Genomic DNA, 27,244 nt, shown 5'->3' on the forward strand with positions numbered 1-27,244 from the left:
ACCAAAGAATTCATCATGGCGGCAGCGTCAACAAAATTGCAGAAAGAATTAAACACTGGTTTCAGTGGTATTGTTTTTTAAATTATTATTTCTGGTGCTTAAAATGATATATAGTAGATAGTAAAAACATTCATAGGTTACAATTATACATATTTGTATGATAAAACCCATAATTTCCGTTCGTTCCGTCCTAGGCCGTACCACATGTGTGTGTTTTGTTTGCAAACATGAACGTCGTGGGTCGCGGCCCAATTTTAACGGCGTTGCCGATTTATGCAGGCGCAGCATGTGTATGGTTACATATGCCTAGCTATGGTTCGGTGTACGAAAACAATCAAATGGAAATCCATGCGTTTAGAATTGATATAAGAATCATTAGGATTTATTTATATTTTCTGTCTAGACTAGATGCCTTTTAGCCTAGGCCTAGTCTTTATATAATTTAATTCTTATCTACGACGTAACTATATTTATTACTAGACTGTACTCTTGACTCTAGCCTAGTACTAGCCTAGGCCTAAAATACTAGTAATACTATTACCTAGTTAGACCTAGCCTACTGCTAGTTAAGCCTATTATATTGTTATACTAACTGTACTAGGCCTAGTAGTATATATTTAAAATTTGTAATGTTTTTTTTAATGTTAAGCCTTTTAGCCTCATAAAAAATGTTATTCTAGGCCTACAATATACAACTGATACAGTAGAACCATGGAGGTAAATTACCTCCATGGTATAACCCTATTAAATGGACACCTTATTAAAGGAGTTGGAAGTGTAACACATATATTTCTTATTTGTTTACGGTGAAGTGTCCCTTTAAAAGCGGTGTCCACTGAACAGGCTTGTACCAAATGAGGGATTCTACACTTTTGCTTTTATTAATGTTAATTTTACTTGTAATTATATTTGCTTTTGCTCAATAAATGTAATCATATGTTGGTTTTAAAAGCAAAAGTTGTTAGTTAATTGGGATGTCCCAGAGGAGGGGTTCTGCTTTATATTTGTCATGATCATATATTTTTCTATATTACTTTTACATTATAGTATTTTTATTGTAGAGTTCAACTTGTGAACTCATCATTTTTATTGTTTGGTTAAAGTATTTTTGTTGTTATATTATACCAGTGAGTGAAATAAATGTAGTATCACACTTAACTGTATAATATACTTTAATGCAATGCTTTTAGCAGCAAATTATGAACCTATCCTTAGCATTATTGATGACCTTGGTCTGTGAATCAAGTCATATCACTTGTACATTACTTTTAATAAAAGTTCAATTTTAAATGGCCCTCATGCTAATGTTAAGTCCCCTGACAGTATAAAGAATACCGGACAAAGTATTAAGAACATAATTACACTTAATACTTTAACAACATTAGAAGCATTCACATTATTATATCAAATAGTTTGCGATAATCGCAATTGGCATTGTGTACTTTCTATGATTCTAAAATAAATGTGTGTAAAAATAACACATTTGGAAAGGTTTATGTTAAAATAAATTTATCTCTTGTCTCACAAATTCGTGTGATACAAACTATATACAGTAGAACTCCTTCCTTTTTAAGAGACCACTATTCAGGGAACATCCCTTTTAAGGGACACTTTCCCATCAAAGTAACAAGGAGCAGACAACCCCTATTAAAAAAACACCTCTATTAAGGGGACAATGTGTTGGGTCTGAAGTATCCCCTCATAGATTAGACTGTGTATAACTTTATACTCAATTTTAATATAATTATTTGATTTGATTTAATGCATTCAAGCTTAAAATTAAATTATATTTGCCATTCATGGGTGAAAGGTTATGGAAGAAGTAAAACCAATTAACATTTTAAATTAGAGCAAGAATTTCATTTCTGGGTTCTTTGTTGAAATTTGTATGCTGGGTAGACCAGGGAGATGTCCTCCTTCTTCTCCTCCTCTTCCTCCTCATCTTCCTCCTCATCTTCCTCCTCCTCCTCCTCCTGTTCCCCCTCAACTTCCTTCTCCTCCTCCTCCTCCTCCTTCACTCCACCGTAAAACTATATAATTTTATTAAAAGCTTTTCCAGTCAAGTTCAGCCATGAAAGTGATGCAGGTCATGTGATGTACTTTAAGGAGCATGTCACAAAGGAGCCATCCCAGTTGGAGGTGTCCAGCAGGACAGTCTTTGTCATCAATATTCCACCATATTGTACTCAGGTAATTATTTTTTTTTTCTTCTTTTTTTTAATGTGCATTAAGAAATGTCTATCCCATTATTGCATTCAATCCCTGTAATTCTATTGATTAAAAAATGGTGTACAGTATCAAAAAAATAAATAAAAGAGATAATATTTTAAAATGATATGTATAGTAGAACTGTGTACAAAATTTTTGCTTTTAAAAAATAATAAAATATAAAGAACAAAAATCAATCGTAGCGTAGTAATAGAAGTACTTCAATACTTGAAGTGAAATTACTAAATTTTACATTTCATCTAGAATTGGAATATGGTCATTTAAATCTTTTATAAATGATAAGAAAAATTCAGTGATGCATGTATAGTCTCAGAGAAAATAATTTGTTATATATTTTATGTTTTCCATTTGATACGTGATTTTACCTAGATTGAATATTTGTATAATATATTGTATGTATTTATGTTTTTGGTTTTTTTCTATATGAATCGCTTCAATTTAATAATAATAGTAGGTTGCAATTATATGAATGAAAAGGATGTTTAAAATCAGGTTTTTTTTTTAAAGTATTTATTTTTAATTCGTAACAAATTCTCTTTACAAAAAAAAAAAACCATTATTGTCTATTGACTGAATCTAATTATCTTCAACATCGGTTTTTTTTTTATTTGAACGTTTTCTTTCACCCTTCCCCATTGTCAACTAAATTGGTCCTAAGATGTATTATAACTTGGCCAATTACAGTGATAATGCAAGACGTTAGCATTTTACCACTTTGCAATACGTCCATAATGTTCAAACTCTGATTGATTAGTCCTTCGTGTCAATGTGCGTGCATTGCAACAAACGCATAGATATGTCCAAGTAGACACTTTGCTTCCGATATCCATGCCTCACCGCGCATATTTGCTTTAACGTTCTAAATGGCATCGAATAATATTTATAGCTATCGCAAGATGAAACTTGACTCTCTCATGATTGAAATATTTTTTTATCTCTTTTTGACAAAATATAATATTTCATAAAAACGATATTTTGTGTGATTTTATAATTTATGAAGAAAGTTATTAATGGTAGTGTTTGATTTTTAAAGACAAAAAAATGAATAATATAATCCATTGCTGCTGTAGCATTCTTTAAACATGTCATGTATTAGTTATTATTACTGAACATATTAAGAACAGAATAACAATTGGAAATAACATCATTTTTATTAAACAGAAATATGCACAATTCAGGTCTCCATCGTACGTTGTAAAATCATTTTTAATTTAATATTCATAAAGTTCAAACAAAATTATACGGTATACCATTGAGGATGAATTAATAATTATGGTTAAATTATTAATATGCACAATTCAGGTCTCTGTCGTAACCTGTAAAAAGATTTTTAATTTACTATTCATAACGTTCAAACAAAATGATACGGTATACCATTGAGGATGAATTAATAATTATGGTTAAATTATTAAGAAATATGCACAATTCAGGTCTCCATCGTACGTTGTAAAAAGATTTTTAATTTACTATTCATAACGTTCAAACAAAATTATACGGTATACCATTGAGGATAAATTAATAATTATGGTTAAATTATTTAAGTATAATTAATTAATTATAACTCTTATTTTATATACAATCATATACAGAATGCATATAAGAATTAAGTTTATATATTGAATATTTTTTTCTGAGAAAAAGTTGTATATTCTGTCCAATTATTGCCTAGTTATTGTAATTATTACTGATTATTGTATCAAATAATTTCTTTGTTTAGGAATGTCTTGAGAGGCTATTTGGTTGCTATGGCGAAATTGAAGATATTGTTGTTCAGCAGACTCCAGGTCCATCTGTGACATCACCAAATTTGAAAACATCACAGTATTTTCCTCCAATTGAAAAGATAACGGTTAGAAAAAAGGATTCAACATTATTTTTCTTTCTCCAGTAATTCCTTGTTACTACAGTATTACTGATTATTATGCAATATCAATATCTTTAAAGATGCATTGTCCCCCCAAAACATAAAATGACCTCCCAAAACATAAAATGACAAAATAAATGGTCAAATTCAACCAACAACCCATTGGCTGGCAGCCAATTTGACTATTGTTTTGCTTTAAATTATAGTTTTTTCAGGTAAATAATTTATACTTATATTATGTGAAATTAAAATGGCATATTCAAGAAAAAAAATGTTTTAAATTATTTTTTCATGGGGACAATACATCTTTAATTTTCTATCTGTACTCTTAAAATTTTAAATTCATTTAACTGTTCTTCCAAGATGTTCTGTTTAAATAATACTTTTAGATTTGGCATTACAGTACTAACAGATTTTGAAGTTGACGCTGACAAAAAAAATAAAGTGTAAAATAAATCATCAAATATTAGGCAAATTCTGTCACTTTTTCTAATTTAAGTGCTTTTATAAGCCTTTAGGCGGTTTGGAATAGGCTGTGCGTCCTCGGCCCATCTCATCACGGCTCAATTGCTTCCATGGACATGATAAGAATGATCAAATCTGTTTTGACACGTAACAATTTAATTTCTTGTGTCACATAAAATTGTACATGCAATTGACATATATAAATAATATAACTCAAATTCTTCATCAATAATCTTTCTTTTGAATTCTCAATATTGTATGTTAATTAGTAATACAATATATATACTGTATATATATATAATTAAAATAGAATTTAATATAATTTAAATTTTATATCTTTTCAAATCTATTCAAATAATGCGTGGTAGTTCTTCTTATATGCAATGTCTCAATTGTCCTTTTGATGATGTCAGAACATTTTTTTTAATAAATAACATTTTTTTAAATCTTATTTCAACAAGGTCAGTAACACCTAAATTGTATATTACAAACTTTAATAAATTAATTTATTCAGGGATTGTGTTTCTACTTGGCACCATTTAAATGTAAAAGATAACTAGTTTAACAAGGCCATTAAAATTCAAAAGGATTAAAAACAAAAGAACTTAATTACAAACTTTGACATCTACCACAGAGCAATTTATTATCCATGTGAAATATATTTAATGGCCTTTGCTTGTATTGTATTGCAATATCAAAGCTTTCACTACCAATTGTTCGCTTTCTTCCATTTTTTGACAAAAAGTAGGTCAAAGTTAATATGTCAGCTACTGCAGTAATAATACTACACTATAAGTATATTAATTTAATACAGTACACATACATAATTTCATAGTAAGTTCTATATTTAAATGGTTATAAATTGTTCACTTTCTTCCATTTTTTTGACAAAAAGTAGGTCAAAGTTAATATGTACTGCAGCTATTGCAGTAATAATACTACACTATAAGTATATTAATTTAATACAGTACACATACATAATTTCATTGTAAGTTCTATATTTAAATGGTTATAAATTGTTCACTTTCTTCCATTTTTTTGACAAAAAGTAGGTCAAAGTTAATATGTACTGCAGCTATTGCAGTAATAATACTACACTATAAGTATATTAATTTAATACAGTTACACGTACATACATAATGTCACTGTATAAATGGTGATGATTTCCAAGAACCATTCATGTACATTCACTAGAGGGTGACCGAGCGAAGCGAACACACACTCTAGTTTTACAAATGAACTTAAAATGAACTGCGTGATGCAGTAATGTATACATTTACTGCAGTAAACTGTCATTGACTGTTCAATCAGACATCGCCGTGTTTGGTTAGAAAAGAATATTCTATGGTGATGACATTTACATTTTACTTAATGTACTTTACAAATCCCAGGCCTAACGAAGGATGTTGTATGGAATTATGTGGCATTAGTCGTATTGTACATATCGTGATAGGTAGCCAACAAGGTTTAGTTTGTAGTGTGTTGTCAAGTTGAAAAAAAAATCACACACTGTCGCTGATGCTTTTATTTAAATTTAATAGTGAAAGTAATCTATGAAAAACTGATCCTTTTAAAGGAAAGCATGTTGAGGCATGGCTGTGTAGTTTTACTTTCAATATAATGGTTCTGTCTCCATATTGCGCACGTCATTGGTTTGTTTGATGTAATAGAATTGGAAATAATGGCGTAGTCTGAATCTGTAACTGGGTTCAATTCAATTCAACTTTATTTTACCACAGAGGCCCAGATCAACTGGTTGTTCTTCCCTGGGGACTGTGCACATACAAAAATACAAATACAATTTTTAGATTATTTACAGCATATTTTGATTAATTGATTGTGTAGACAGAGCTTTATGCTAGTGCCTTCCCCTCACCCTATTTTATCTGAAGTGTTAAATGATACCCTTCACGAAAGTCATGTGATGCCTTTGGACATTTACTTTTTTTTTTTTGTGTTTCTAATAATTAACTTCAAAAATTGTTTTGGTTTGATTTCAGGGGTAAGAAATTAGAGACATAATTACAACATAGAAATCGTAAAAATATATGATATTTTCTTTATGATGTTTTCACAGTAATTACAGATGTTGCCTTTAGTATCATTTAACCTTTTGTTTCATCAGACTGGCCGTCTAAATGTATTTATCGATTTAAACGTATACAGTATAATGACTGAAATATTTTGATTATGAATTAAATAGATGTTTTACTATATGTACTGAAGTTGATTCAATATTTAATGAGTAGAAAGGTTGTTTAATATCCATGTTTTTCAATGCGGCTGACATTTAACATCGTTTGTTAGTAACAATGTTTCATCATTATATAATGTTCACAACATCAAGGGGTAAAAGGTTATTGTTTTTATTCATTTCATTTTTTCAACTTTATTGTCAACAATGTTTTATCATGACATCATCATGCCATATCAATTTTATAACAATATCATTTCTTGATATCAATGGTATATTCTTATCAATTGTACTTTTCTTGATATCAATTGTACTTTCTTGATATCAATTATATAGTTGATATCAATTATATACTTGTTATCAGTTATATACTTTCTTTATATCAATTGTATACTTTCTTGATATCAATTATATACTTTCTTGATATCAATTATACTTTCTTGATCAATTATATACTTTCTTGATATTAAAAACACTTGCCTTCTATTCTCTGTTCTGTCAAGGCATAACGTCATAATCCAAGAAAGAACACATTAAAAATCTTATGCACTTTATGTTTAAAAAAAAGCAATAGATGGTCGTTGGAAGTTGTTGATGTGACCAATTCTAACAAAACAAGATTTTGTTTCCATTACGAATGTGGTTTACTCGCTGTAAACTTCCGATCAATGCATACTTTCAAGACCTGACCAATTTGATTTCTTCTTTGCTAATGTGGAGACTGAGCCTTTATGGCTTTTTCTCGACCTTTACCCGTCATTTTAATGATCATGTCACTTTTTTGTTGATGCATGTGTTTCATAATTGACAGCTTGAACTTTTACTCGATGATGGCTAACAAAAAAAATTATATTTGCGACCTCAATCAGTTATATTTGAAATTTTCTCAAACTTGATGAACTATCTTCGTCAGCTGTTGACCAATATTGACCATAATTAGCCTTTAATTTCCTTGTTTACCAGTATTACATAAAAATATTATTTATATGTGAAAACATCTGTCGTTTCTTCTTTAGATACAAGGGCATGGACGACTCCATTTCGATGTAAATTATATTAACTTGTTTACAGTTGATTCTACTGCAATCATATTATTGCTAAATTCTACACGTTTTTGTGTTGACACAACAGGACATGGTTCCTTACCAATTTCATGGTTCTTGGTCCAAATCCTGAGTTAGTACCATCATTTTTCTTATTGTCAAAACAACACAATTAGCTAGCCAAAATACAGGATTTGTGATTTAAAGGAATAAATAGGTCAGTGAAATTAAGAAGTTATGAATGAAGTGGAGTTGTGGCTTGGTGGTTATGATGCTTGGCTACCACTCCAAGGGTCCTGGGTTCAAGTCCCGTCACATGTCAGGATTTTTTCTAAGGACAAAATTACAACTCCACTCCCAAAGACTTGTAATAAGACTTTGTTTATGTAGAGCATCTTGTGTATATGTTTGTCTTGTGAACCTCTGAGGGTCCCTAATGATCAGCAATTGCTGGATAGATCACCCTCAATAAATATCGTAAAAAAAAAAAAAAAAAAAAAAAATGAATATAGTATAGCTTTCTTACAATACATTTCTTCTCTTTGTTTCGTACGTCTATTAATTTTATCAATCAATAGCTATTGCGAACAATACCTCTTTTGCCGTTAAACTATCTTATTACGATAAATGATATAGTTTATCAGTTGCTGCAGTGAAAGTATTATTTAATTGTACATGCTCAATTCGTGTATTGGATTGCGGATGTCTTTGATTGTATGTATTATGTAGATTATGGGCCACTTAAAATTTTAACTAAATTTGATACATTTCTTCCACAGTAATTTTGCTTTTGTACTCTAACAAATACTGTAAATATGAGGCAGATGGAATTGCACTACAGTCTAATACAAGTTGTTGGTTTTTCAATAATCTAGACACAAAAAATAAAATTAGTAGTGGAGCTGTATTGTGTTTAAACATTCCAGTCCCAATGTCCAGGGTTCAATCAGGGTTGTATCTCACGATTCCACTAATATACTCAATCCTGACATGTGCCAGGGTTCAATCCTGACCTAGTGCCAGGGTTGTGTCTACTGTGTCTCTCCCTAAGCCTCAAATGTTTTATAACCATGATATAGTTAACCCATCCTGTTGTGTTCTGTTGGTTTTAAATAATAATTTAAGAAGTAGCTTCAGCAAAACATATTTATTTGTATATATTTTCCCAAGCAAATATCAGAATGAACTGAGTGAAGTACAAAATTTTGCCGCAGAGGGCACATGTTTAAAGAATACAAATTTGTCTTTATTTTATTTGTGAAGTTATTAATGAACAGATTTTCTTGAATTTCAATAGGCATGTTCTGTAAGTATATACCTATATTTACACCAAAAAAGTGTAGGCCCTGTCGTGCTAACAAACAAAGCAAGTACTAAAACATTAGCAAAACATAGGTACTGTATAAGGCACTATCTATCATTTTGCAGCGAAACATGGATTCTTTGATGTAATACAGTATTATAAAGCACACTCATCCTGGGTTTGAATGGCTTGGCGAAACATAGAGAGCAGAATATTATTATTCAACCTACTTTAAGTCAGTATGATAAAAGAGGGTTGTATAGTGAACATCAATCAATTTCATGTTTAATTTGATTAAACTGTAGCAGTATACTTTATATACTGTACTGTATATATTTTAAGATGTAATTGGGCAATGTTTTACAAACCAAGATTTATGGCATTTCCTTTTCATGTGATAAATAAATTTATTTAATGGTTAAAACTAAATGCACAGGCTTCATTTTGTTCAACATTGCCAATTCTCTAAAGTAATATACGTTATCCATGTTTTAGACAGAATTAGTAAGCATAAATCGATATACCAGCTAGAAAATCTAACAACAGGATGCTGAGCTCCGGAGATCAAAGGGTTTATCTGCGGCTGCCACACAATCAGTTCCATGCCCCTTAATAGTATAATATAATAATACACCGCGGAGAATATGTACATAGTACAGTATTGCTAGTATCTGTCGCAGCCAGACCTAAGATCAAAGGACTGTTATAAATTCCTAATTTGGCAAGGCGAGCTTAGTGCCCTGTTGTTAGATTGCCTTATAATATCAATAACTTTTATACAATAAATTAAATTAAAGATTTGGATTTGTTGATTTATGATAGGGTACATTAAAATGGAATTCAGGGAGGACATCTTTGGAACCCAACAGAGTATTCCCTTTAATAGTGGTCTCCCAGTGTAGCTGTAGTGTTAAAACATATATGTCCCCTTGTTCGTTTCCCAAGAAGGTGTCCCATTTAGTGTTGTCCCCTGAATAGTATTGTCTCAAAGGAGGGCTCTATTGTACAGTATATCCTCTTTAATGTAAAACAAATTATTTCATGTTGGTTTTAAATGCGTAAGCTATTAATTACTGCTATGATGATGATTGAAATTCCAACACATGTAAAGACACCTTAAAGAAACTCAAGTCTAAGCACACCATTGACGTCAGCTCAATTCGTTGAGTACTAAGTCAATAACAAAATTGGTCTTTGTAAAAGACAATGATTTTATACTTTTTCTCAAGTTTACACTCAAGATCTTAAAAGCCAGCGGTGCTTTGTGTTTAAGTAGCTACAAATGGTCTCTTTTGAAGCATGTATAATATACGATAAAATATCATTTTGCTTGCTTCGCTTTCTCCAGCTCATCAAATGAACCAATTAAATCAATACAACATGGTTTTACATGTATATTATGTACGCGTTGTAATACATTATCAATACCATCATTAAGCATCTGGATGTCTTTCAAGAAATTGTGGGAAATTTATTATACATACATTTAGTGTAATTACTGCTAAATCTATTTGATGTATAATAAATGCATCAGAATTTGTGTAATTACCATGACATGATAATGGATGTGTAGTTGTATAGGGTGTTGCTTGCTCAGTCTAAATGTTGTCACCCAGTATACAGTTACACTGTTTTTGTACATGGTAAAGTACAAAAGTGTGTAAACAAACTTGTAAAAAACATAATTATACAAAATAACATAAAGAAAATGTTTACCGCAATACTATATAAATCTGGTATATTTTATTTAAATTTTTATGAACTGAAAACTTAAATGTAGAGCATCTTTTTTACCTATCATATCAGAAAGCCTACCCTAGCTGATCCACCATAGGCACAAGGCCATACAATATATTGCGCACAGTCACTAGGCCTAGACCCGACACTGATTTCAGTTTTCTTTTTACTCTCTAAATCTAGAAAGTAAAATTAGTAAAGTCACTTTTGAAATGTTGAACAACCTTTTGAAAATGTAACTATAAATATGCCAAGAACTATTATTTTATAACACAAACATTGAGAACATCCCATGTACTGTATAAACATAGGACAAGTAGTGCCTCCAGTGGTTAATTATGATCCTATACCCAATAGAATTGTATACGTCTGTTCGTCTTTTTCCACGCCTGTTCTATCTGTTCCTACTGCAAGCAGTAACTTCGTATTAATACGTGTCTGCACCAATTGTTCAAGTACAATTATTGTTCCCGTTCAGAGTATTATTTTTCACCTTTCTTTCACCCCAAAAGCTATTATTTTATCCAAACACAATCACATTTAAATGATAAATGGGAATTTATGTCTCTAAAATGGAAATTATTTTTTCTTTTTTTTTAAATTTATTATAGAACTAATATTATTATACATGGTTTATAACAAAACAACCTTGAGGTGTCCGCATTTTAAAGGTAATGCATTCTGTCGCTCTTACTCAAGAGGAATGATCTTCCATTTTTTGTAAAAATTATGCTTCTCTGTCAAATATACTTTTTGATTTTTGCCATTGCATCTTGAATTAAAATAGATATCGACTCTTGACAAATTAAAAGGATTGATTGATTATTTTTTATATATATAGCTTGATTAACTTTTTCGTAATTTTCTTTTGATTTCGGTTATGAGTGATATAAGACAGAGAGTCTGTACGGTTCAGCAAGGCCTTAACATTACTATTAGTTTAATGACTAAGCACAGTAATTGGACTCATTACTTTCCACAGAGCTACACTTAATTGCAGCACTGTTAAGTACCGTATATGTATAATCTCTTGCTTGAGTATTATCCCATTCTCAGGTATTTTTACATGCCCAATCTTATTCTTGAGCATGCTTGAGTTTAATCTCGTACTTAAGTATAATCTTGAGTGTAATATAAGTGTGACCTCATGTTTGAGTTACATGTTTAGGTATAACCTCATATTTGAGTTACATGTATAACCTCATTGCCCGAGTGTAATCTTATGCTTGAGCATAATTATATGCTTAAGTATAACCTCATGCTTAAGTGTAACCTCATGCTTAATTGTAATGCCCATTTTTAGGCTAAATTCCAACAAAACTGCTGTACTTTGGTATAACCATTGTTAATACAATTTGAATATAAAACCACCGCCTAACTTTCTTAACCAAACACTTTTTTGTCTAACCTCTCTCAAACCAGATACTCCAATTACCAGAGAATCTTAAAAAATCAAAATTGTCTTTATATCTCAAAGATCCTAAATATAATGATACTGTAATTCTATACTGCAATACTGTATACTAAATATATATAAAAGTAAAAAATGCATTTTGTAAATCAAATTGGTTTTCAGAAAATTGATTGTACTACTGAATAATGAAAGGGCACAAATGATTACTGTAACTATTCCAGAATAAACTTTCTCTATTATTCAGAACTTCAGTCTTATAAATAAAGATGATACTTTAAAATATATATGTTGGAAGCTGGATCATTTTCAAGAAACAGTCTTGCACAGATTGTTATCACTTTGTGGACTGTATCAGTTGCAATATAAAAGTCAGGATTTATCATCTTTGTAATAAGATACAAATGCAGTAGTTAATTTATAGCATTGTGTTCAGCTTTTCTGTGATACAACACTTTCTTATTATCACAAATGGCACCTATATGTAACACAGCGATTTATTCAGTAACCCTTGTAATACTTAAGTGCATTCAGTTATTCTTATCTTTCAATAATGTCCACACCATATGACCTATTCCCAAGTAAATAATAAACATTAAAGCTACGTTTAAATTGAGCTGATTCCAGGCTTTTGGCCGAAAAAAAATCATTAAAATTGGTAGGAATGTAACTGGTCAAACACATTTTTTATTCTGTGCAAAACATATGTATATAATCAAAATCGTTTTCTGCTGCCAATGGAGCGAATTTGTGCTCAATGAGGACGTAGCTAGATTTCATTCTAAAGCTCTGTCTACACTATCAAACTTTATGTGACAAAAAAATGTGATGTGCCCATATATGGACATGATGATGTCATAACACTACCATATTTAAGCATATCACTACCATATTTTGGCACAACACACTTTTTTGTCAACCTAGTGTGTACCTGATACTATTTTGTTTCAGAGGAATCAAATTTATGTTTCATATTGATTCAAATTACAAATGTTGTAGCCAAAGGGCGTGTTGCAAATATTAAGTATGATTGATCAAAATATACATAAAAAGACTCAAATAGTTAAGGCTAATTACTACGTTAACAAGTCATGAGGCCCTCTCCATGGTATCTTGATGGGCGTCACTATAACTGTCTGAAGTCATACAAAAATTAAATCAAAGGCAGTGCCTCTTTGGCTGTTAATTTTACTATTAGACTATTAATTACTGTAATTATACTAATTTGTGATAATTATTTAACAGACAGTGTTTTGAATGTATTCTTCCAAAACCATTTAAAGAGCAGTGGCTTATTAATTTTTATGATTGAATGATCTTATTTTGTAGAGACTCTAAAACTGTGGCAATAAAAGCGTGTTATAAGAAAATGTATTGTACTTGTTTGCTGCTTTTTTTCTCAATTTCTAGAAATTTATTTATATCATATGTATAACAATTTTTTTTAAATGCATCCCTGGTGCTTCATAAAAATCAAGTTACATTCAAATTCTGAAATTTATTTCTGCTTATAATATTTGATTGTAGCTGCTGTAAATGTAGTAAGTCTTTTTTGTTCGTTCCCCCAAGATTTTAACATTTTATTTGAAAAATAACGAAAATATAACATTTCTTTAAATTAACAGTGGAGATGCTGTGATGCATACGTAGTGATAGTCAGTTCCATCACCGAACCATTCTCTCATATTTTTATTATTATTATTTACTTTTTCAGTGTTTTCATGTAGCCTATGTTACTTATGAAGATGCAGATTCTATAGAAAGATTAAAAAAGAAGAATATAAAAGATCCTAAAGTTTTGTCGACCTCAAAATCACACATAGCAACAGGTCTAGAGAGTAAGTAATTTAAAATTAATAATAATCAAACATTTTATATAGCGCCAATTACAAAAAGGCCCATTGTATCCTGAAATTTGCTCAATAAATGAGTTTTTAAGTAATCTTTTCTTTTCACTATCCTTATACAAACAATCAGTCACGTCGTAGTTGTTTGTATTTCTGAATAATAAGAAGTTCCAAAACTAGGCTTACTACGGCACTCGTATTTATTGTCGTCTTTGACTCGACGGACTCACGCAAAAAAATTTCTGCTCAACCGCCCGTCTTCTCCACGTTCTGTGTAAATGGTCATAAGAAATAACATAGATTCTATTTTTTCAATATACCTTTACCGCTTACCACTCGTCTGTGTAAATTGGCCTTTAGTCTTGAAACGGAGCAGATATCAATGATTTATTTTATGAAGGCAACGAAATGGAACGTATCGAGGAACAAGTAAAAGTAAATTAGACAGCATGAAGGCTTAGGTAACATAATTTAATATTTGGTGAAATTCATGGCTTGAAATCTGCCTTGATTGTCAAACAATTATAAAACAACAAATGCTAAATCATTAGTGTTTAAAACAACCCTAATTGCTAAGTACCGGTTGTATCATCTTGAGTGTACTTCATTGATCATCTGATTGCAACACCCCTTAGGTTGTTCTATGACCTTGTTTACAACTTTACAAAGTTCAAATCATTACTTTTTATTTTTTAAAAATATTAATTTACATTTATTAATAAATACGCATCATCGCAAGGTTCAGATAATTAATTTATATAAATAATTGATGTGAAATTTAATTGTATTAATTCATGTTCAGCATTTCAAGGTTCAAATAATTGTATTTTAAAGTCATATGAATGTGTACCACATTAGAGCCTATTACTAATGTTATAATAGCTAGACATCATTAACAAATCTCTAGACATTCAAGATCATTATATCATATACTTAACTAATTACCATCCTCGCCTCTGGCTTTTTAACAACCTCAGAAGCGTTGGTTTTCCATGTATATTGGATCAAAAGTCTTCACGAATGCAATTATTGCTCAATTAATTGGATTCTGTCGACGCTTTGCTAAAGACACTGATTAGCTGTTGGGTAATGAACAATAGCTCATGGGAAAATAGACGGGAATCAACTAGGTTTTGTCATGCAATCTCTTTTTACAGATTATATATGTGACTGAAAACCATTTAGTATTTTATTTTTTTGGTTGAAACAGGATAACCATTTTCATTGCAAAGTATTTATACTGATGTAGTGAAGCATAGAAAAGACTATTGGTGTATTAAATGAATAAACTTATGGTAGCCCATTGGTTAGAACACTTGATGACTATCCTAGAAAGACTCCCCAGTCCACTCAGCTGATGAATACCTTTAGGTTAAAACATTCTATGGAGGATTTAAGGCAGTGTGGAAAGATCTGGTGGTGTATTCTCGGATAAGGACTATAAACCGTGTGCATTTTAAAGAACCCAGTTCATCATTGGGAGTTACTCCGGTGGACTCGTTCGTAAAATAGCCCCTGTATCGGGAATTACCACCTACTGTATCTGAGAGGAGAGGGAATTATTTGCTATTGGTAATCCTTGGCCGCATGCACAAAAATATTTAAAAAAAGAATGCAGGTGGTTGAACAAATTCCAAAACAAAAGTCATTTGTTGTCATTACTCAACTTCCATCTGAATCTTGTTTGGTAAGGTATGGTTGCTTAATATATAAATAACTAAAGCTCTGTCTACACTATCAAACTTTATGTGACACAAAAATGTGATGTGCCCATATATGGACACGATGATGTCATACCACTACCATATTTGGGCACATCACACTTTTTTGTCAAACTAGTTTGATAGTGTAGGCAGAGCTTAACAGTGACCGAAATATAACACAATTCGAGTCATGTATAATAGAGAATAGCTACTGGCAAATTAACTGTTTGTGAATTTCATTTTTTGGTTCAATGAGTGGTCAGTATTTGAAGACCACATGTTTGTGATCTCATTCTAATTTTACCCTATTTATATCCTCATGAAGAAAAAAAAAGCTTTTTTATCTCAATCTTTAGTACAGAAATGTTGGAATATGTTGAAATCTCAGCATGACCGGTGGTTGGTTTCTTAGAAATCAACTTCAGTATTAAAGTTGTATAGATTCATAGAAAGTGGAAACAATTATAAAATAATATAAAAATGATTATCTTCGATAATAATCGGTTTTCATAATTTGTTTTTATTGCTCAATAAAAACAAAATTGTAAATTCGCAGAAATGTGGACCATATATTACATCATGAAACAGCATGTTCTGTAACATTTGCAACGTTTAACGAGAATGATGTCCAGAGATATGAGTGATAATAAATTTGTTCTCATTGGTATCATACAACTAACAACCTCTTCACCAATGATAAGTGTGACAAAAATTGGTGAAAAGTTTGATTTAATATTCCGCATTCAATGCAGCTATGCACTGGCATTCCACGCATTAACAGTTTACACCTTGCATGAACACTATGGCGCAAATTGTGGTATACATATCGTTGAGAAACCCTGCTTCAAGATGAAGGTATCCATAGTCAATGAGAAAGATCAACAGTTTTGGGAACTGTGCAACACTTCTGGACATGTGTAAAAAAGTTCCAACATTGTTCTGCACCGACCATAACTTGCTCCATTGACTGTGGAGCATTGGCAGACCCAAATGTGTGCAAATCATCAACAGGCTTATTTTTTGTACACTACTAGTATTTTGCTTGTGTATATACACATACATCAGTTTGTTCTAATGGGTTTTTCCGTTATAATAAAATCAGACAGATAGAAAGTGACGTTAGACGCACTTAATTCTGTTGATTGTTGGCCCTTGCATATTTTTTCCTCCCGTTAACAAGGTAAAATTAGAGTAGCAAATTACAGTGGACAATAAAGTTTTACTTTTTGTCTCATTAGATGATAAAAGGTTCAAATGCCAACATTTAGATTTCCGTACATTTTGATTTATGGCGCTTCACTTCAGTCAGAACTCAATCAAGAGAAATAATTCATAGGTTCTGCCACCTACAACTATTGGACAATACACAAGAAAGTTTGAATAATTTTAATACTTTTTTTATAAAGATTTGTTTAGGGAGGAGGGACATGAATATATATTTAAGTATTTGTTTAATACATATAATACCAGTAATACATATTTGTTAAATTAAAGAAAACAACTTGCCATTACATACAGAGTAGATCTCCTTTGAGACATCTCCTCCATGGAACAGTAAAGGGACATTGTCCTGTGAAACCAGCCATTTTCTATTCTGGCAACATTTTGTTGGATTACATAGGTATCCCCTTAACATGGTTCATTTGCTGAAGAGCCTTTTAATCTGTTTACTTGTACTTCACAGTACTTTTTTCCATTTATATTCTTTACTAAATACATTTTACATTCTGAAATCTTGTTTTTATTTCTTCTTAAAAGTCGATGAAAATATTACCTACAGTGAGGCAATTTCGTGTAATTGATAATGATACATTCGCAATGACTGTGTTTTTCTCTTTGGTAATTGAGATAAAACAGAATGGTTGATTTGTAAAAAGCTTTTAACGTCGAACACCAGCAGCTGTCAGCTCTCCCTATTTCTACATCATACAGAGTAAAAACCTTTTTAACTGCTTGAAAAACAACTCATAATTGTGGTGTAGAATCTTGGAGATATCTAAGCTATAATCCCATTAGTACTGTTTGTTTGCTTGAGCATTTGGTTGCAGTGGTGATCTTGTGAATTTAACAGGGGATGGAGCAAATCCAAGATCGTTGACCTAGATGTCTAATGATGCATGAAGAAGGGTCATTGCAATCCTCAAACCTCTGTGATTTTTAGGTGTTTTTTGTCGGTATGATGTTTATTGCAGGAAGTCACTTTGTCGTGAATATGGATTTCAACCATATATGGCAATATGTAATTCTGTAATACAGTGGTGTCTGTATTTTGTTTATGGCCTATGGTGTCACATATGTATTACAGAATTTGCACAGCACAGCACTATTCGGACCCACGCCATAAAACAGACATGTCCTCATTCAGACTCCATGAATGGTATAAAGGTACTTAATTTTACACTCTTTTGTTTGTATTTATATGGCTACTATGTTTTTTTATTGTCCTAGATTTTCACATCTTTCGTATTTACAACCTACTGTTGTTAGCAAATTATCCTTTCTAAAATGCGTTGCGCAATAACTCTACAGACTACACAAACATACTACACTCATTAAGATTATGCAATTAAGTAGGATTTAACAGAGTGATACAATCTTGCCCGATATTAGTTGTGTAAACAAATAACTGTTGCTGGCGTGTTCATCTGTAAAAACTAAAAAGGTTTAATGGAATCTGGCGGAATTAAAGGAGGTAATTAATACTTAGAGAAAATGTCTGCATAATAAATCATTCAGGTTGAGTTTGTTGCACAAGTTGAAACCAAACAAGCAAGAAAGTGCAAATGGTACAGTAAATATTCGTTTTCTGGTAAAATTCCAAAAATGTTGCCGGAATAAGTGATATTATATTCTGAATGGTATATAAACCAGATATGAGGAAGAAGAAAATGCTAAATGCAAATGTAGATTCAAAACGTCTCAGTGAAATACATTTAAACTGTGCTTTCATGGCATGTTCATTATATATTATTTGAAGGTTTGCATGACAATAAACACTAGAAAAGTTAGGTTTACGAAACACCATGTCTTTCCAAAAGGAAATAAATTGAGACATTCTCAACTTTACTATTTTTGGAAACACATGATGTACCACAAACCTAACTTTACTAAATTAATTTTAGTCTACATTAAATAGTATATATTTATTTGTAATAACTTCCTTAAATATTAAATAGTATTTCTATTTATTATTTACGATTCAATTCACTCCAGATCTGAAATAAGTAGCTTTCCTGGTTAAATACATGTGTGAGCAAGAATGTCTAATGAATAATAGTAAATAGTTAATACAAAACACCTGTTTCCTAAAGTTGTTTAATTGTAGATGTTTATCTGCAGGAAAATTATAGTACTTACAGTACGTCGCGTCATGTGTAGATTTTATTTTTATATGAACCAAAGTATGAAATTTAAAAAATGCAAAGTTCTATTAAATTCATTGTTGAAAAAATGTTACAGTTTTGTGGGTAGTGGTAGAAGTTCTTAATTCTTTTACAGACTTGGAACTTAACGCCAAAATTACACCTAAAATTTGAAAGCCTTGCGTCACTAGTGAACTATTATTTTAATATGCTAAATTTGAAACTAAACTCTTTAGTTTTACCAGAATATATATTACAAATTATAAATTTATCAACGATATTTCAGATCAAATTTGTCCGCTATCTTGAATATCTGTTACAATATTTTTCTTGATAATATTTCAGATCAGATTTTTCGTGTTTGATTTCTCCTGCCAATTTCACTTATAAACTCTGAGTATCCGGAAATTTGTATCCCGCTTTCTATATGTAAGCAAACTACATATTGCAATGTGAAATGCTTTATTCACATTTGAATAAAACAGTAATCACTAAATCAGCCCCTAGATAGTATCACTCAGCCCCTAGATAGTATCAGTCAGCCCCTAGATAGTATCATTCAGCATCTAAATAGCATCATTCAGCCCCTGGATTAGATTAGTCAGCCCCTGGATAAGATTAATCAGCCCCTGGATAAGATTACTCAGCCCCTGGATGAGGTTACATCATCCCCTGGATAAGGTTATATCAGCCCCTGGATGAGGTTACATCATCCCCTGGATAAGGTTATATCAGCCCCTGGATAAGATTACATCAGCCCCTGGATAGGGTTATATCAGCCCCTGGATATGGTTATATCAGCCACTGAACCTGGAACAAATCTCAGCATTGATCAAAAGTATTTTTTTGAAAGGGAATCCTGGAGAAGTTGGTAAAATGAAAAAGAGGACAACAGTTGCTTCTACTATCTCCTGCGCTGTGTGCACATTATGTCCCAAATGTGCACATTGTGTTTGGTTTATTTGCACAAATTATCCCAATAGAACAACTAGTGTCTTAGTGATGACATCTGCCGGAAACTTTCTTGTTAAATTGCTAGTTTGATTTCATGAGTTTATTTGGGTCATTTTCTAACCTCATTAACTTGCATTGGTTGCATTAACAGCAAAACATGTTTGTATTGAAGCGTACAGTGTCAAGTGTCAATTGCTGAATTATTTTCTGTATACTCAGACATAATAACCTTTCTTTTCTGCATATAGGTCATATCGTCACCTTATTCGATGGTTTGCTGATAGAATTGTTTAAAAAATGAATAAATTATAAGAACGTTTAGTAGTAAGATATTCAATTAAATTTTGTTAATCTAGTGTAGTAATAATTGGAATTTAAGCCACGATTTTTATAAGAGGTAAGGAAAAGGTTGTAAGTTTTTTTAGCTGATTTAATGTTTTTGGTAAATAAAATATTAGTGTTAATGTGCAGTAGTAAGTATTTGTACATTTAAAAGATCCTGTATCCTGTTAAATAAATTCAGATGGCGTTCTCTTGTTGATGAAGATGTATCTTTTGTGGTAATTGCTATTCTACACCGACAACGTATCTTAATATTAAATTGAAAATGATTGACTCTAAAAGTGAATAATTTGCAATACTTGTATGTGCACTGTCTATTGGAATTTATCAACTAATATTAGGATGATTAACATCAACCTATATCTTGGTACCCATTTGTAAGGGATCATGTCAAATTAATGCACTGCAGTTACTGCAGTAACTACACTTATTTGCTGCAATGAATTAACTTAACTTGTTTAAATACAGGAGTTTATGAGTCAGTCACTGCAATACATTGTGTATTATAATTAATCCCCAAAAAACTAAAAAATTGTATTAAAAGGTTTAAAGAGTAAATAAAATGTATTTACTGCAGTAAGGGCAGTAGAATAATTTTGAAATTGTCTCAGTGTAAAGTAAATCCTTTTTTGTAACTTCAAGACTCTCTGCAAGATTTGAACCAGTCATTTGAGATTCAAAAGCAAACCAACAACAATACTTTCTCATTCATTATTCCACTAATAAATTCATAATAAATAAAATGTTTTTTCTAATGTATTAAATCTATAAATATTAATACATTTTTTAAAATTTGTTGTAGAATGGTGCAATGAATACAGAAATGAACGACCAGAGGTTGACCTTTTGCAGAAGGAGATTGATGAATTTATGTTGGCGTATGACAAAGATAATAAGAAGGTAGTTTGATTCACACTCTGAATTTAATTCAAAATGAATCTTGAAATGAAATAAAGTGTGCTGGAAAAATAAACAGGTTGGATTTAACATGCTTAGAAAAAAGTTTTTCACAGTAATCTAAGAAAATATGTTTACATATTTGCATTTTAAATTGATTCTTTAAAGATATATTGTCCCCCTAAATTTATTTATTTTTTTAAAATTTTTTATTGAATATGCCATTTGTTTTTTTCACCCAAAAACTGGATCTAAAAAAAATGATATACCTGAAAAAATGTAATTTAAAGCAAAAAATAGTTAAATTGTCTGTCAGACAATGGAATTGATTCTTTAAAGATATATTGTCCCCCTAAATTTATTTATTTTTTTAAAATTTTTTATTGAATATGCCATTTGTTTTTTTCACCCAAAAACTGGATCTAAAAAAAATGATATACCTGAAAAAATGTAATTTAAAGCAAAAAATAGTTAAATTGTCTGTCAGACAATGGTTTTTGGTTAAAATTAAAACGCTTCTGTTGTCTTTTTATAAGTGAAATAATTATTTTAATTTTATTGTTTTGTGAATAGCTTTATTAAAACTGAAAAATGGCCTATTTAAAATCTGGTTTTATTAATCTTTATTTTTCATTGGGGGACAATACATCTTTAAGGTTCAGTTTTTTCACTTAAGCTCTGCATACATATCTTGACTTAAGCAAAAAATATCCAGCAGCACAGTTCATGACAATTTTCTTTAGCGAGAATTTAATACTTAGTCGTAAACACTTTATTGATAGTTTTATCAAGTTGGTCACAAAAAAAAAACATCTCCTAAAAGAATTTCTTTCATAATTTATTTATTGAATTAATAGAACTATTCAAAATACTTTTATTACCAAACAATTAATAATTTAAAGTAGAAGTAAATTTCTACTCCCTTGTGAATTTCAAATATAAATTACAAAACTCCCATTTTTATCATTTGTTCCTAGCCTATACAATATTGATTGCATTTTATGAATAATATATAATGACATTTCATCAAATAAACAGAATAATTTTATTACCTATAAATTGTTGTAAAGAACAAATCTTTCTGCATAAGCTGCTGAAGCAGGTTGTTGAGCTAGAGTCCTCAATTGATTGCACAAATGAAGCGTCCTATATCAAAAAGTCGTAACTCAAAAAATTACAAATTGTCCTCGACATGTTATTTTTAAATGATGTGACAGGTATTTTGTACGTGTCTTTAATTGAAAATACAACATTTTTACACTATTGCCGTACCATACTTAAACAATAACAATTCTTATATATCAACGTTTGACATAATATAAAAAAGTAAAATTGTCCAAGATAATAAATAATCACATCTGTATTCTTTACTTCTCCCTTCATTCCTATTCCCCTGTCACACTTATTGATATGGCTTCGGGCTACTTGCAATCATTCTCATTACTTGCTTTTAAGTTTGTATTGGTCTAACACTGGTGGACTATAAGTTCACACTAAATTTATGTTTTGTTACATACTGTATGTAGTTTAATTAGCTTTTGATTCCGATTAAATGTATAACATTTATTGACCATTCACATTACAGATAAGCCAACTCAAAGCCGACAGATCTCATCTTTAATATGTAAAGGATGTACTCTCTGGTTTTTGACACAATGCTTTCTTTGCTTCCAATTCCTTCCTAAGCAGATATTGACACTTGATGAGCAAATGGTTTACATGTTTTACCCTTAATAGTATGATTTGTCTTTTGCCAATTCCCATCTGCTAATTTCTACTTAATACTTTGTTTGATCATTAATGAAACACGTTTCAAATTTCGTAATGTTTATGGAAGTAAAAAAATACGACTTTGACAGAGTGAGTGACGTAAGTGTTTCTAAAGCTATGTCTACACTATCAACTAGTTTAACAAAAAAAAGTGTGATTTGCCCAAATTTGGTAGTGATATGACGTCATCATGCCCATATGGAAACATCACTTTTTTTTTGACACATAACAAATACAAAAGTTAATATAGTGTTCATACTAACTACATCTGTTGTATAAAATTGTTTTCTTAAAGATGTGGAAATTAATATTATTATTGTTATAAATGCAGAAAGAAGAAAAAAAGAAAAAATCTGAAGAAGAACCTGATGACGAGGGATGGATAACCGTTTCAAGAAAAGGACCAAAACCTGGAGTTGCCAGAACCGAGAAAAATCAAACACGCACACTAATAAAAGAGTCGCAGAAACGTAAACGGAAAGAACTTAACAATTTTTATACCTTCCAAATGCGAGAAACAAAACGTGAACGTAAGTTTTGTTTTTTTTTTAGTTTTTTTCAATTTTTCACCCAGAGGCGCAGCCTTAGTCTCAAGGAGCCTCTGACAAACACATATAAGCTTAGCAAAAGAAAGTGGAAATATATAACAAAAATCTAAATAGCAAATCTTTTGGAATCAACTATGTAAAATATAAACAGTACGTGAGTGAGATGGTGAAGATTTTCAAGATTGAAATTCTGAATCTTTTTCATGATACTTACAGATTAGCCTTATTAACACTCTAAAAGACAAGGATTTATCTTGCTGACAGTCATTCCATTTTCACTTTTTTCTTTCTTTTTATCATTGTCACGGCATGGGCAATGTCCTTTCATTACATGCTTCAAAGGCAATTCAAGCGATTAAATTTTAAATTGTCAAATATTCGGGCGTATTGTTTAATAGCGTTTTAACAGATTACACGTTGCGTTGATGATGACGGAGAGTTGTCATTATTGATTCCGAAGTCTGTCACATGACTAATGGCACTTGTGTTAGTATGATTGATGTTGATTGTTAAAATATAACATTGAGGGCGCTGTTATGTGTACTCTAATGAACAGTATGGTTTAAGCAGGAAATGTGGTCAAATAATTTCCGTTTAATGAATACTAATATATCAGAGTGATTACTGCAGTAATTAGTACTAATATTCTAGAATGATTACTGTTTCCCATTCTGTAATTGGTCATGTGCTTTCTGATATTTAATTGTCAACGTGTAATGAATCAACTTAGAATGAAAACTGGAATGATCAAGTTGTTTTGAAAAGCAGAAGTACAGGCCTGTAGCGACAATAAGGATGGGTAGAATTAAATACATTACAGACATTTTACCAGCGGTAATACAGTGCAATTAAATGCTATATTTTGATTCTTATGTATAATTAAACTTTATTGAATGTGAGATGATGCTCTTAGTAAAGTCATTAAGCTATTTCTAAAATTACTTATGTAGGCATTAAGCGACAAGAATAATTTAAAAGCATTTAGTTGTCCTTAGTACAATGATGAATATGGATAGAATTTATAGGATTTGCATTTGTTTTTTTTTTTATTTCAGTGCATTGTTTTACAGTGTAGACATCTAATGAGAAATGTTTGCTATTGGGACAAACCCTAATTTAAAAGCATTTAGTTGTCCTTAGTACAATGATGAATATGGATAGAATTTGTAGAATTTTCATTTGTTTTATTTTAGTATAGACATCTAATGTGTAGACATCTAATGAGAAATTGTTGTTATTGGGACAAGCAGTAATATAACAATAAGCGTGAAACTGCATGCTTGTCCAACATAGAATCTGTATCTATCCTGAGCTGATTTACAATCAATCGTCCGTCCTGTCCTTTTTTTGTGTAAATAGTCATAAGAACTAACATAGATTCTATATTTTTGTTGTCAGTTAACCTCTTAACGTTACAGCTCATCTGTGTATTATTGGCCTTAACAGTCTAAATAAAACAATGTTTTTCTTGGATTGTTTTAATGACTAGTTAATTTGCCTGAAACCTACTATCGTCGCTGCATTACTTATTGTTTTTGAGTAGTTAAATCAGAATGTTTATCTTTAGCCCACTCATATTGGACCAAAACAAACCTGTTGTTGATTTTAGAATAGTTAAGTACAGTAGGCTTGAGTATGCCAAGTGCGTTAATAGCGAGTCGTGTACAATGTTTAATCTTCCACTTCATGTAAATGTAGACTACTTGTACTAGGCTGGGACTGGGTGGATGTAACAACATTTTGTGTAAAATCTGCTGAGTTACGTGCGATCGTGCAATTAAAATTTGTGCAAATAGGATTTATTTGATTTACCATTAAAAATATGAGAGGAAGTGATTGTCTCAACACTCCTGCTCAACATATGTAATGTTCAGAATGTGTTATTGTCAGCTATTCTTTTGGAAAATTAGGCTTAAAATTTGTTAGAAGTTTTGTACTATTTGTGAGTCTAAATGACTTACTTTAAATGTTGTATTTTCGTAAAAAAATGTCTAGGTTTTCACCTAGTATATAAAGAGATCAAATTACTACTACCCAAATATGGTAGTGATATACCCAAATATGGTAGTGATTTGACATCACATTTGTCACATAAAGTTTGATAGTGTAGACAGAGCTTTACATAATCTTTTTTTAATATACTGTATGGCTAGACTAATAAAGTTGAGTGATCACTTAAAATACATAAATCATATGCTTATATGAAAAGCAATTTCTAAATTAAATTTTAGAAATTGTTTACTTAGTACATTGTCAATGCAATGTACTAATGCTCTAAATGAGTGCCAAATAGCGCCCTCTAAATAGGAAACCATACTGAAAGCACTCCATTCAAATGTTTCTATCTATTTTTACTCGGGGTACCCGAGTCTAGGACTCTCTCATCTTCTCCTCCATCCGACACTATTGAGTAAAAAGTGCGATTTATAAAGTACTACTCCTCCCTTATTCGTTGTAGTATTGAGCTGGGATTTGGCATGAATATACTACAGGGACATGTCCTCAAAGATAGAGCCGGATTTTTTAATTTCAAACCGGATGCAGCCATATGACGTCTCGAAGATGGTACCGAGGTTATTGATGTGTATGTGACATCACATCCCGTCTTATGACGTAATTACAGCTTCTTTTGCTGTACCCCGAGTATCGCACATTCGTGCTTGTTTTATTAAAATAATTCATTTTTGTCATTCTTTTTATATTCTAAATCTTCTTTCCTATTTTGATTTCTCCCAGATATTGCTGAACTTCGAAAGAAATTTGAAGAGGACAAGCGAAAGATTGCAGAAATGAAAGTTGCACGAAAGTTTAAACCGTATTGAAAATGCTTTTACATAATGCTGGTTCAGACCTCAACCACAATCAGTGGTGTAATGGCTATGAGCACTCACTGGCTAAACCCAGGGGCCCTGGAGCTTTTGGAGGAAAAAACAGACATTAAAATAGGTTTCTTAACCAGAGGCCTCAGTGTTACACCACTGTCCACAATATGAATGTATATGTTCAGACAAATCATATTATGCCACAGTTTAGTATAATTATGGCTCATTTACATTCTAGTTTATTAATAATTATTAATAATTGTTAAATTGAAAAATGGCAATAAATATGGAATTTAATTATTATATAATACTGCTACCTGTCAAAAAATAAAAGGGTCAAAATATGGCCATTTTTCGAAAATTAAAAAAAAAAAGATTGACTTTTTAAAAATCAATTATTATGCAATAATACTGCCATATATTCACATATATTGCGTTATCATCATCTTATAGAGTCATAGTAACCAGTTATGTCAAAAAATAAAAGGGATTTTTTCAAATATGGCCAAAATATCGACTTTTTAAAAATCAATTATTATGCAATAATATTGCCATATATTGCGTTATCATCATCTTATAGAGTCATAGTAACCAGTTATGTCAAAAAATAAAAAGGACGACAATTGTTAATTTTCAAAAATTTCCCTGTACTATAGTACAGGGATTTTTTCAAATATGGCCAAAATATCGACTTTTTAAAAATCAATTATTATGCAATAATATTGCCATATATGCACATATATTGCGTTATCA

The 27,244-nt window shown here is 31.0% G+C and overlaps 1 protein-coding gene across 1 annotated transcript; it reads left to right on the top strand.

Annotated features, from left to right (window-relative positions):
- Nucleotides 1-26,873, top strand: LOC144840809 (ribosomal RNA-processing protein 7 homolog A-like). The gene is made up of 7 exons (XM_078696851.1): nt 1-67; nt 2,051-2,190; nt 3,947-4,078; nt 13,961-14,084; nt 21,257-21,354; nt 23,453-23,651; nt 26,406-26,873. Exons 1-7 carry the CDS (start codon nt 16-18, stop codon nt 26,489-26,491), a joined length of 831 nt encoding a protein of 276 aa, XP_078552977.1. The 5' UTR covers nt 1-15; the 3' UTR covers nt 26,492-26,873.
- Nucleotides 26,874-27,244: the final 371 nt, after the last annotated feature.

This window comes from Antedon bifida, chromosome 4, assembly GCF_963402885.1.
Source record: "Antedon bifida chromosome 4, ecAntBifi1.1, whole genome shotgun sequence".
NCBI lineage: Eukaryota > Metazoa > Echinodermata > Crinoidea > Comatulida > Antedonidae > Antedon > Antedon bifida.

Excerpts from the sequence above, each read along its gene's own strand:
- LOC144840809 (XM_078696851.1), top strand. The coding sequence starts at position 16 with ATGGCGGCAGCGTCAACAAAATTGCAGAAAGAATTAAACACTGGTTTC. Across the intron at positions 2,191-3,946 it reads TTCCACCATATTGTACTCAG|GAATGTCTTGAGAGGCTATT; the intron begins GTAATTATTTTT and ends TTCTTTGTTTAG. Across the intron at positions 21,355-23,452 it reads ATGACAAAGATAATAAGAAG|AAAGAAGAAAAAAAGAAAAA; the intron begins GTAGTTTGATTC and ends TTATAAATGCAG.